The following is a 12,347-nucleotide window of genomic DNA, read 5'->3' on the forward strand; positions in this document are numbered from 1 at the left end:
TGGTTGCTTTCATCTAATTTTTATTTAATAGTATACATTGTGACAACTTTCCTGAGTTAAATATTCTCCAAAGCATGGAATCTGCTGTAAAATATTTAGCCTTTCTTGCTTATTGGGTATTGTATCAATCAATTATACAATTGATCAATACACAGCATTGCCATACATATCATTGTTCAAAGCCTCCGAATGCACTTCTGATGGTTTCGGTAGAATTTATGACTGGGAAGCAGAATACATTGGAATAATGAGTTTAAATGATATGGATATTTTGAAGTTTCTTGATAAAGTTTGTCAAATTTTCCCTTCCCTGATAATTTACCCTCTATAAAGTCCAGAAGCATAACTTAATTGCCTCCCAGTTACTCTCATGAATTATTTTATTTGAGTAATTAAGTCACTTGTGGCTCTCAATGATAAATACGTTGAGAAGTTCCCACATGTATACATATTTATAGTAACTCATTTGCAAAGTTTACAATTTACATTTACCATGCATGTTTACATTTTAATTACAATGATCTTAGGGATGTGGAGGTTGGGGGCTATAGGAGAACAACCAGTGGGGAATAAAGTCAAGATTCATACCAGGTCTTCAGTTCCTAAATCTTGTAGTTTTCATTAAATCACATTACCAATGTTCCTAGCATATAAAGTGACTCCGGAGGCGTTAAGAAAGTTCTGGAATAATGTTAAGGGAGTCAATAGCAAACACATGTACTGTATTTGTAGAATGAGACTGATTTACACTTGGGGGCTTTTAATTGCAGTCGTCCATCAGTTTTAAACTTTCAGTGTCTAAATATAAAAAAGCAGCAATATAAAAAAAGACAGCTGTTTTCTTACTCAGAGCATGAATTGATGAGTTTATGAATGAGTGAAGTGACAGCAAAACTAAAAATAGTCTAGCCCTTTTCAATAACCTAAGCCATCTATCAGTACCTTGGAGAGCTTCCAATTTTAGGCCACCTCCCCGCGCCCCTTCTACCCTGCAACATTCTCAGAAAAAGCAAATTTTCAACTGCCAAAGGAAAATGGGTACACTGATATCTTCCATGATTTTCAAAACATTTCGTTTATTTTGCTACTTGGAAATGGTCTTGCCTTTTGCCCATGTAAAATAAAATTACTCGTGATATATGGTCCCGTGAGAGCTTATTTAAGAAGTATTGACGGATTTCATTTTTCTTATAAATGTGGCACATTTGCCACGTGTGCAAATGAAAACACCCTTTTCCAATGAGTGCCTCGAAGACTTTTCCTTCCTCGAAGAGTTTTAATTCATGGGTATGATTTATTTATTTATTTATTCGTTCTTTTTTTTTTTTTTTTTTTTTTTTTTTTTTTTTTTTTTTTTTTTTTTTTTTTTTTTTGAGACGGAGTCTCGCTCTGTTGTCCAGGCTGGATGCAATGGCACGATCTCGGTTCACTGCAACCTCTGCCACCCAGGTTCAAGCCATTCTTCTGCCTCAGCCTCCCAAGTAGCTTGGATTACCGGCATGTGCCAACAGGCCCGGCTAACTTTTGTAATTTTAGTAGAGATGGGGTTTCACCTGTTCGCCTGGTTGGTCTCGAACTCCTGACCTCAGGTGATTCACCGCCTCAGCCGCCCAAAGTGCTAGGATTATAGGCGTGAGCCACGGCGCACGGCCCGTAAGATCTATTTCTGAAGACAATTTGGAAGCAGAATGTGGGCCTCTACAGGTGTAGCCAGGCGGCGTGCTACCTCGAAGAAAGCGGGAAGACACCTGAGCCCGGCGGGGACCCTGCTGCCCCTTCTGCCACTTCGGCCACTCCCGGGCTGTGCAGGCTTCAGCCTCACCAATCCCCGCCGCGCAAGCGCGCTCGCCTCCCGCGCTCAACCTCCCGCCCCCGCCCTCACTGCACCTGCCAGGTCATAAACCTCTTCCCACTCACTCTCGCTCCCTCCCCAAGGCTCAGGCTTGTCTCACGTTGATTGGTCGGAGCCCACGAGGGCACGCCCAATGAGCAATCCCTCCTGCGCAACCTATCCTGGTTCTTCCCGCCCCCGCCCTCCCCGCCCGCCCCGCCGGGAACCTACCTTCTCTGTGACTGGTGCGCGCTCAGGTCACTCAGGGCGGCGGGGTGAGGTGTGCGGGAGTGGGCAGGACGGGTGGGAGGAGGGGAGGGGGGAGGAGGAAGAGGAGGCGGGGCTCAGGTGCTCGGCAGCGCGGCCGGGGCCCAGCCGGGGGAGGGGGCGAACGCTGGAGAGAGGCGGGGGCGGGTGAGGAGGGGGTGACGCCAGCCACGTTGGCAGCGCGAGGTTTCGCGCGTGAGCGGCGCGGGACGGGCCCGGTACCGAGCTTTCCTGGGGGCTAGGAGGTCGTCGACGGCGGCTCCTGGGGGAGCGCTGGGAGGAGGGAGCTTCGGTGTCCGCGGCGTCATCGACGGCGGCACCGGCCATGGAGGAGACGCAGCAGCCGCCGCTGCCGCAGCCCAGGCTGCCGCTGTGCGATAGCCTCATGATCTGGGTGAGTGCCAGGAGGCGAGGGGGCGAGGGGGCTGAGGCGAGGAGCTCGGGGCGCCCAGTTCTCCCAGGTGAGCGGGGGCCACCTGTACAGGGGTCCCGGCGCGCCCTGCCCGTCGCACCTGGTGTCGTCCTTGACCGAGAGGGTGCCACCTGCGGGTCGCCGGGCAGGTGTGTGCGCACCGGTTGGTGTCCGGGGGTGGGGGTAAAGGAAGCTTTGGGAGTGTAACGGTGGAGGCTCTGGCTTCAGCCAGAGGATTCGACCTGCATGGTGTCCCTAACAGCTGGGGTATGAACCAAGCGCCCATCCTCTTTCCTCCCCGTTGCCCATTTTCTCCCCTTCAACAGCGCCCGGAGCCCCGGACTTCCTAGATCGCTGACTCTCTTGCCTTCGTCCGCTTGGGTGTTGAAGACCCCTTCCGAAACCTAACCCTGCAGCCCCAAACCACCTTGCTCTACCTGGACACAGGTGGCCAGGAGGTGACTGGCTGTTTTAGTTCCCAGACTAGTGCTCTTTCAGGACTCTAGAACATCGTATTTTGTAGAAGCCGCTTCAAAGAGATGTTTCCACGTATTTCCTGTCTGGAGAAAAAGATAAGAGTGGGGGGCTCATTTTCCTTTTTTCTCGCTGGCCCCCTCTTCCTCCAAATGGACAGCATTTTCTTTAAAGAAAATGAAATGGCATTTTTCTTTAGGATTTATGAATGTTTAGGATTTTTGTTAATTTGTGTTTGGTCTGGACAGGCATGTCTGTCTCCAGATTGTTCAGTATTCCTGTCAATAAAATAACGTCCCACCTCTTAGAGTTACTTAAATATCAGTGCTGCATTCAGGTGCGTTTCTTAACCCATATTGAGCAAGGATGGTGCTTGATGATCCACAAGGTGCTGTTGATGATGCTCATCCCAAACCAGTTGTTAAGAGTTGTGTGTAGGGGAGTGTGTGCAGAATGGAATGTAAACAGACTGGATGAGGAGGCTGTAATCGGCTGAGATTCCCTAGTGATCTCCTATGCATCTAATTCCAAAGAATGAGAAAGTTAGGTTTATGGAAGTGTGTGATGTCTATTGGAAATAACCATAATTTAAAGCGACTTTTACACTTTGTAGATAAATAACTTTTGCTTTTAGTGGAATGCAAATATTTAGGGTTTGTGAGTTAAAAGCAATTAGCTAACCGTTCAACTGTATTTTCATTTGAAAGAGTTACTAGGGTGGAAGTGCTGTATTTAAGACTGTCATGAAACAAGGCAACATTACTTTTAATGGTTTGTTTTGTTAAAACAGACTAATTAAAGGGTATATCTGAATCTGTTACATTGTTGTTGTAAACCTCATCTGACTGAAGTGTTAAACTTGGTCTTTATGATGTCATTGACTTACATATGAGGTGGTGGAGAAGCACAGAGTTTTCTTTTGTGTTGCAATAATTTAAAATATTATGTGACTGTATCCATTCTTTTAACCAGAATTTATTGACTTCCAATGTTGAGCTAGGCTCTGCGGAGGGCTGGAGTGGTAGCCAGAGCTGTGTGTAATTACAGCGGAAGGTAAAATTCCTTAAAGGCTACAAAAATATTTTAAACCAAATGATAAAGAATTATAGATAACAAAGTAAAATTGGTTGTTTGCTTCAGTCCTCTCTTGGGCTGCTGAGCACTGTGGAGAAAATTGAATGACCTTGCAAACTGTTGCCTCCACTAATGCTGCTACTGCCAAATGCACCTTTTCTCATAAGATTGCCCATGCCTAAGAATAACCAGACAGTTTCTCTCACAGTCCTCTTAGCAGATCTTTATCAGTATTCTACCTGTGCCCCCAACTCTTCTTCCTCTCTGGCAAATGACCACTTCCTTATCCTTGGCTCTGGATTTAAACTCCATCCCTTCCAGGTCCTCTTAAACGTTACTGTATCATTTGTTCCCTTGTTGTACTTACATCTACTTTGTCTCCATTGGCTCGTTTCTCTCTACATATAAACTTGCTGACATAGTCACCCTTTTAAAAAAAGAACAAAGAGCCACCCCTCCATGTTAAAATCATACTGCACTTCCCCTTTCCTTCACAGTCAAATTTGAGTTGTTTTATACTCACCCTTTATGCTTCTTTCACCCTCATTTAATCTTCAACCCACCACACTTGAGTTTCTTTCCTCTGTGGCTTTCACTTTATTACAAGTTTGCTAAATTCAGTAAGTGTTATATTATTCTTTTCTTACTTGATGGTTCCTTTGTGAAATTATATTGTCTTGATTTCTGGTTCTCTGTTGCTTTTTTTTTTTTTTTTTTTTTTTTTTTTTTTTTTTTTTTTTTTTTTTTTTTTTTTTTTTTTTAATCCTCTTTAGATGATGTCCAGTGAAATTTACTGTCTTTTTAAAAAAAATTAACTGATTATTTTTGCCTTTGCCAGCAACTGCATTATTGATCTTACCTCACCTACCCAACTTTCTCCAAAGTCACCTCAAGCAACACTTCTTCAAGCCCATCATGCTGCATTGACTTTCTATCTGTCGAAGAAGCTAAGCTGTTTTAATGCATCAGGGATTTTTTCCCCCTCTACCTAGAATATTCTCCTTCTAGTTCTTCCAGTGTTTGACTGCTTCCATCATTGAGGTCTTGGGGCTGATGTTGCTTTTCAGGGACTCTTTGTTACAGCTATTTTAAAAGTAGCGACCTATTTGCCTCCCACCCTTATCCCACTGTAACCAGTTAACCTCTTTCTCTCTTATCTATAACACAGTACTTTCTAAAGTAATCCAGTTGGCTTTTGGGATCAGAGCTCTTACATGACCTATTTTCTGCTCTGTGCCTAGGAGAACACTAACAACTGCTGCCAATACGACACCAACACTGAATCAAAGTGGTGATGGTAAATATCACTGCCTTGGTTCTGACCTCAGAGACTAGTATTTCACCATTAAGTATGATATAGCTTTGTTTTGTTTTGTTTTTTTTTAAATACTCGGGAGTGGATTTTTAACTGGATCATAGATGGTGCTTGGATTTCAGCAGGCGCAAATCGGGGAAATTCATTCTTCAGACACAGGGAAGAGCCACTAGCAGTAAAACAAATGGTGTCCTTCAGCTACAGATTAGAGGGAGATAGTGGAGCATATACATTTGTCATGATAACCCTGGCCCAGAGATAGAAGATTTTAAAAACTTATGATGGGGCCAAATCATGGAGATAAGACAGTTGGGAATAACTCTTTTTTCAGCACTAGGAGGAGAATGGAGCCAAGAACAGAATTAGAGAAGTCGTCAAGAAAAGTTGGTTAGGTGAAGGGATACGTCTTGTGACTTTTTTTTTTTTAAATTGTGTTTTATGATTTGAAACTCACCTTCTTAAAATAATTGGTTCTTAGAAATACTGTATTGCTACTTAGCAGAAAATTCATGGCAAAATGGTAAATATGGGCATCATTTATATGGTGGAGGACATGTATGAGAGTTGGAAGAAATGTTTGTATAAAGATAAATTTAATTCTGCTGCCTGGTTCTGTGACATAGGAAATTTGTTTAATATCTTTGGACCTTCCTCTCGCCAATAAAATTAAAAGGTTGGACCAAATATTTTAAAATGTTTTTCTTGGTTCTTGCATTCTTTGACAGGCAGATGAAGGAAAGAATAATAATATATACCCAAATTTAGAATATTATTAAAAGTTGAATTATTTTTATGAAGATCTTAAAACTCAAAGCAATGATTGTCTTTTTGTAATGAGGAGCTAGAGGAGGAAAATATGGAAATAAAGTTGATCTAAGATTGAGTTTTTGTTGGCTGCCAGTTGTGAAAACTTCATCTTCCTTGATTTCTGTGACATTTATATTGAAGTAATTTAGGAACAGCATTTCCACATTTCTGATTATTTGGTTGATTTATTAATATAGAAGAAATTAAAGTAGTTATTTGCCAGACTGTGTTTAGTGATGGACACCTGTGGGTGCCCTATCTGTCCTTTTTGGGTCACTCACTAAAAAGACTTAAGTTTGAAAGAATACATTTTCCAAGATGGTGAAACCCCATCTCTACTAAAAATAGAAAAAAAATTAGCCGGGTATGGTAGTGGGCGCCTGTAATCCCAGCTACTAAGGAGGCTGAGGCAGAGATTTCCTTGAACCTGGGAGGAGGAGTCTGCAGTGAGCCAAGATTGTGCCACTGCCCTCCAGCCTGGGCGACAGAGTGAGACTCTGCCTAAAAAAAAAAAAAAAAAAAAGAATACATTTTCTTTTGTCTGTCTGCTTTGACCTCACTCTCCCCACTAAGCTTTTTTTTTTTTATTATTCTTTTTGAGACGGAGTCTTGCCCTGTCACCCAAGCTGTAGTGCAATGGCAGGATCTCGGCTCACTGCAACCCCCATCTCCCGGTTCAAGTGATTCTCCTGTCTCAGCCTCCGTAGTAGCTGGAATTACAGGTGTGCGCCATCACACCTGGCTAATTTTTGTATTTTTGGTAGAAACAGAATTTCACCATATTGGCCAGGCTGATCTCGAACTCCTGACCTCAAGTGACCTCCCACCTCAGCCTCCCAAAGTGCTGGGATTATAGACATAAGCCACTGCACCCGGCCTCCCCACTAAGCTTTTTAATTTATTCACTGTTCTTGGTTGTAAGCCTTTCAATTGAGCCAAATGAAATTACATAGCGTTTTCTAATTTGTTTTGCAGCTATTTTAAGAACTTCTCAGAGGCACTCCAATGTCCATGGCTGTAAGGAGGGGAAATTGATTTTAATCTGAACATAGTGGTCATGGAGGCAGTCCCTTAGCATGTGTACTCCTAATTTTGCCTAATATTCTGTGCCTCTGAAATTGTCTTTTTAAAATCATGAATTATATCCATTTTGTAAAAAGTTAATGATGTCACTTCTAAGTTACACATTAAAAGTTAATGTGTAAGTTGGAAGGACTGAAAAGTGGAAGTCACAGTTTATTTTCCTTTTAAAAATGCCCCAAGCCTTGGAGTTTCTCTTTCCTCTACATCTACCCAGATGCAAAATACTTCTTATTTTATATTTTAAGTATTCTATTAATTCATCATATCCTCTCAGTCAACATGCTGATTCCCTCTATGCTATCTATTTTTGTCATCAGAGCCATTGCAGGAAACTTCTAACTGGTCTGCCCAACTCAAGCATGAAGCTACTCTGTGTCACTGTGCTGCTCTCCAAAATATGCTAAAGAATGTCAGTCTTTCTTATTACTTTTCGGTGATTTTTCATTAACCAGAGCGATGGTTCTCAAAAAATGACATATTTAGGAATCATTTGAGGATTTTCTTATTTAATATGTCTAGAGAGTCTGATGCATATTGTTTCTAGACCCTATACTTGGAGAAACCCTGATTCATACCTATGTGCTAACAGCTGCTGAGCTCATACCACATACCAGTCCCTGATATAAGTATATTTCATTTAATTCCCCAGCCATCTTGTGAGGTAGAAACTATTCTATTTCCTGTTATGTAGATAATGCCATTAAGTGTAAAACAAGTCTAAGCTTCTTGTCTTGGCCCTTTGGACTCCTGCCTGTCTCTTTAACTCTGTTAATTGTCACCTTTTCCCCAGCCTTCTTTGCACTGCAAATCCAGTGATGCTAAACTGCGTTTTGCCTAAAAATAATATGTCTTCTCATGTATCTGTACTTTTCTTGTATCCGTATTTCCTGAAGCTTTCATTCCTTGACTCTTTCTTTATTTAGAAAATATCCTACTCACCCCTCTAGCCCTTACATTCAGAAATCATCTCCAAGAAGTCTTTCCTAAATACAAACCCTAATTAGATTGACCAACCCATTTTTTGCAGAACATTTTGTGCATACTATAATCACGGAACTTACCATATTGTCTAGAAATGATTTATGTCTTTTTCTCCTCTCCTTAACTCTTGACTGAAGCTACCTTAAGGGTAGAAACCTGGTGATTGTCTTTTGTAGTCCCATCATATACCACAGTGTCTCACATAGAGTAGGAGCTTAGTAGTGTCTCTGTGTGCTTTGAAAGTAACTGGCTACGTTTTGTTTGCCGGTATCATTCATCTGCATTATGTTAGATAATGGAGATCTGAATTACCAGTTGCCAAATTTCAAAATGCACAAAACCATTAAAAGTGAATTATGGTGGGAGAGAATTTTATTGGATTAAGATAGTTAAATGGTAAACTAAGAAATTATTACTGAATAGTGAAGTGGGTGAGTATGTGTGGCAAAAGAGAATCATAGTATATTTACTTTAAGGTCTTTATAAGTTGAGATTACATCTCCAGGAAACATATCCATTTTAGTTCTGATGTAATTTGCTTTCTAAAATTTTTTCTATCTCATATTTGCTTATTGTAAAAGATAATATTCTACTTCTCTTCAATGTGTACATGAATGTTTAACAGATACATGGGAAAAGTTAGTATACCTAAAGTCAAAATAGATAGAAACAACTCGGCATGGTAGATAGGCCTTGACTCTTCAAGATGTAAGGCTAATTTTTAGATATGAAGCAGAAGTCCTGACTTATTTCAGAACTCATGGATCAACTGTAAGTAGCTTTAGACTTGACATTTCTAGCCTTTGTTTTTCTATCATATGATGTGAGTGAAATTTTAAGTTGCAAATGTTAGGTTTTCTTGAAGTTCTTTTTCTGATGTTCTGCTAAATATAGACAAAACACAAGACTGGAGTTATATACCTGGCTTTGTATATTCCAAATTCTGTATTACTTTATCCATCGCATCAATGTGTTATAATGCCTTAGGCATGATTTTGTGACATGTTTAGTTTATTTTTATAAAGTTACACAGCCATAGAGACATACTAGCATAGTTCCATTTGTTTGTCCAGGTGTACGTTTAAACCAAACAGGACTTTTTTTTTTTTTTTTTTTTTGCTGTTTTCAATTTATGTTTTTATTTTGTAATGCTACCTTGTAGGCATAAAGAAGCAGTAAGGTCATTTGCTTTATGTCATTTTAGCTGCAGACATTCAATACTGCCTCACCTTGTCAAGATGTCAAACAGCTGACTAATGGAGTTGCCATGGCACAAGTTCTTCATCAAATGTGAGTAGTGGTTAGACTCTCCCTGAAAAGCATTGTTAACCTATTGAATACCAAGGAAGAAAACTTAGACTTGACTTCCAAAGGTTATCGAAACTTCGTCTTATCCAGTGACATATTCAGGAATATGGCACCAAGGCATTCTTGCAACTAGGGAATAACTAGGGACATTATTCCTCGCTTGTTCATAGAGATACACCTTAACTGAACATGTTGATCAGGATTCTTATTTATTCAAGATAATTTATTTTGAACTTGTTATGGGCATGTTCACACTATTTTAAAACTGTGAAAGAAGCAAGTGAATGATATAATTGCTTATGGTGTTTTCTTTGGTTGTACTGTTGTCATTTTAAGATATCCTTGCATGGAGATTATTATTTTAGAGATTATTGAAGCATAAAATATTGAATTTGGAAAAAAAATTTAAAGTATTAAATTTTAAAATTTATTTCTGAATTAATATTATTAATTTATGAGTTTACCAATAATGAAATGAGGAATGAATGGAATTTGAAGTCACAGGTACAGGGAAACCTTAACTAAAAAAGTGGTTGTGTTTGGGCTAGACCCATTTTATATAAGCATATAATATCAAAAGTTTCTAAATCCATTTTTCCCCTAATATTTGTCCACATTGTGTAATGATTAGGGTTATAGTCTATAATATGAGCTCTACCCTAAGTAGGACAAACAAGGTCAATTCTGTACTCATAAATTATTAAATAATAATTATAACAACTTTATATTAGCTTACTTTGAGACAGAACCCTCTCTCTGCTTCATTGTTTTATAGTCAGATTATTTGTCACCATCATGTTATATAGATTTACCATGATTGATATTGAAAGCCTTTTAGATGGGTTAGCAAAAATCCTATGCCTGTCTTAGAAACATAATTAAAATGATATTAAAATCCTACTTATTTAGAATCTTCAAAATGATCTATTGTGAATAGAGTGATTTAATGGCTAATTTATGATTAACACTTTAAAAGACAAACTTAACTAACATGTTAACTTTTGAGGGAGGTGACAGTCATTTTAAAATATGCCATACTCTTATTCTGTCTTTTAAAATGTTTCTTAAATGTTTTATTTATTTATATCTTAGTTGATCTTAAAATTATTTATTTAATCAGAGCCAAGCCTTCTGGACATAGTTCTTTTTTGATGATTTGAGAAAGTCATCAATTTTTTTGTCACTAGAATTTATGCCTTGCCTTCTTCTCATCATGCTATGTTGTAAGTATTGGTGTAGATGTATCAACATTGTGGTTGGTATTAATGTAAGTCTGGTATGCATTCACTCATTTCAACAGTTCCATTCAGAGTTGTCCTTTCTATATGTTTTGGTGGGCTTTAGTAGCTTTATGCCAGAATAAAGAGACCTGTTTTTACCATGATGTGATGCACAAAGCTCTTTAACCTCCTACACTCTAGCACTGGACCTGACGTTTAGAGTAGAGTCTGTAGATAGAGTCAGCTAAACTATATACTTTCCACCAACTCATTTTTTCCACAGTCTGTTGGATTATGCTGTTAATGCTGATCTTCCCTCTCTCTGCATTTTCTTTATTTCTTCTTTCTTGTGTCTGTTATAGTCTTCTAAGAGCTTTTCTGCAGGAAAAATAAAATAGCCAATCGGAAATTCCCTGTCTTAATTAAACAAACGGCCAATGACCTAAAATTAACCCTAAGTACCTCTTTCTCTCTCCTTCTCTCTTTGCTTCATTTACTCAATTTTACATGTTCTTAGTTGCCTGAGCCTCCTTATCATCCAGGGGCTACTTTGTATTTATTTTTATTTTTAAACTCCTTTCCAGTTTTGGAACTTTTCACAAGTCTGGATCTGGATAGTGAGACATAAAGCATACATTTTGTCCCTGGCTTGGACCAGTATATCTTATTCCAATTAAAAGGATTAATTTTACCATATGTCTTGAAACATTTCAAAGCACTTTAAATATGTTACTATTTTGAACATATTGCATTTATGGCTATTGTGGCTGACATCAGATCACATCAAAATTGTTACTGAAGGTAGGACGACAAATTCTGCTTTTTAAGGAAGTAGCAGAATTTAACCCATAGTTCTTTTCTGTTTACTTAAGGCAGATATTTTTCCAAATAGTAATATCTTTAAAAAGTGGTATCTAAACTGTTTAACTTAGACATGAAGAGTCATGGAGTTATGCTAGGCTTCTACAGTTCCTTAATCATTCTCTTCACTTTGAATATGTAACATGTAACTCTCTTTTCAAATGCATTTGGAAGCTTCAGTTATTTTAAAAACACATGGGAAGAAAGCTGGACAACTGTATTAATTTCCTAGGGCTACTATACCAAAGTGCCACAGACCAAGTGGCTTAAAATAGAAAAATTAATTCTCTCACAGTTCTGGAAGCTAGAAGTTCTAAATCAAGCTATTTTCTGGGCCATGCTCCCTCCAAAGCTTCTAGGATATGATTCTCTCTTGCCTCTTCTAACTTCTGGTAGCTTCAAGCATTCTTTGGTTTGTGGCCGTGTATCTCCACTCTGTCTTCACATGACCGTCTTACCTGTCTGTGTCTCTTTTCTTTTAAGGGTACCAGGCATATTGGATTAGGGCCCATCCTAATTCATTATGACCTGATCTTACCTTTATTATGTACTTGGAGACCTTATCTCAAACAAGGCCATGTTCACAGGGGTTAGGACCTAAACATTTTTTTTTTTTTGAAGGTAGGATTCATCCCAGAACAACTATAAATTGTGCATGCCATATCTTTAAAAGAAAGGCTTAGCCTTGTCACTTTAAGCACCAGTTAACCTCTC

General features: G+C 39.3%; 1 protein-coding gene across 2 annotated transcripts in view; it reads left to right on the forward strand.

The window, feature by feature from the left end:
* The first annotated feature begins 2,168 nt into the window (after positions 1 to 2,168).
* Positions 2,169 to 12,347, forward strand: part of HOOK1 (hook microtubule tethering protein 1) — a 63,656-nt gene continuing 53,477 nt past the window's right edge. Inside the window, exons 1-2 of one of the 2 annotated variants that reach the window (XM_017544026.2) lie at positions 2,169 to 2,492; positions 9,449 to 9,534. In XM_017544026.2, the coding sequence (XP_017399515.1) occupies positions 2,424 to 2,492; positions 9,449 to 9,534 (155 nt within the window). In that variant the 5' untranslated portion in view covers positions 2,169 to 2,423. The remainder of the gene's footprint in view (positions 2,493 to 9,448; positions 9,535 to 12,347) is intronic. The other variant, XM_017544025.2, reaches the window with a different exon arrangement.

Source organism: Cebus imitator, unplaced genomic scaffold (genome assembly GCF_001604975.1).
Source record: "Cebus imitator isolate Cc_AM_T3 unplaced genomic scaffold, Cebus_imitator-1.0 Scaffold163, whole genome shotgun sequence".
NCBI classification, from domain to species: domain Eukaryota; kingdom Metazoa; phylum Chordata; class Mammalia; order Primates; family Cebidae; genus Cebus; species Cebus imitator.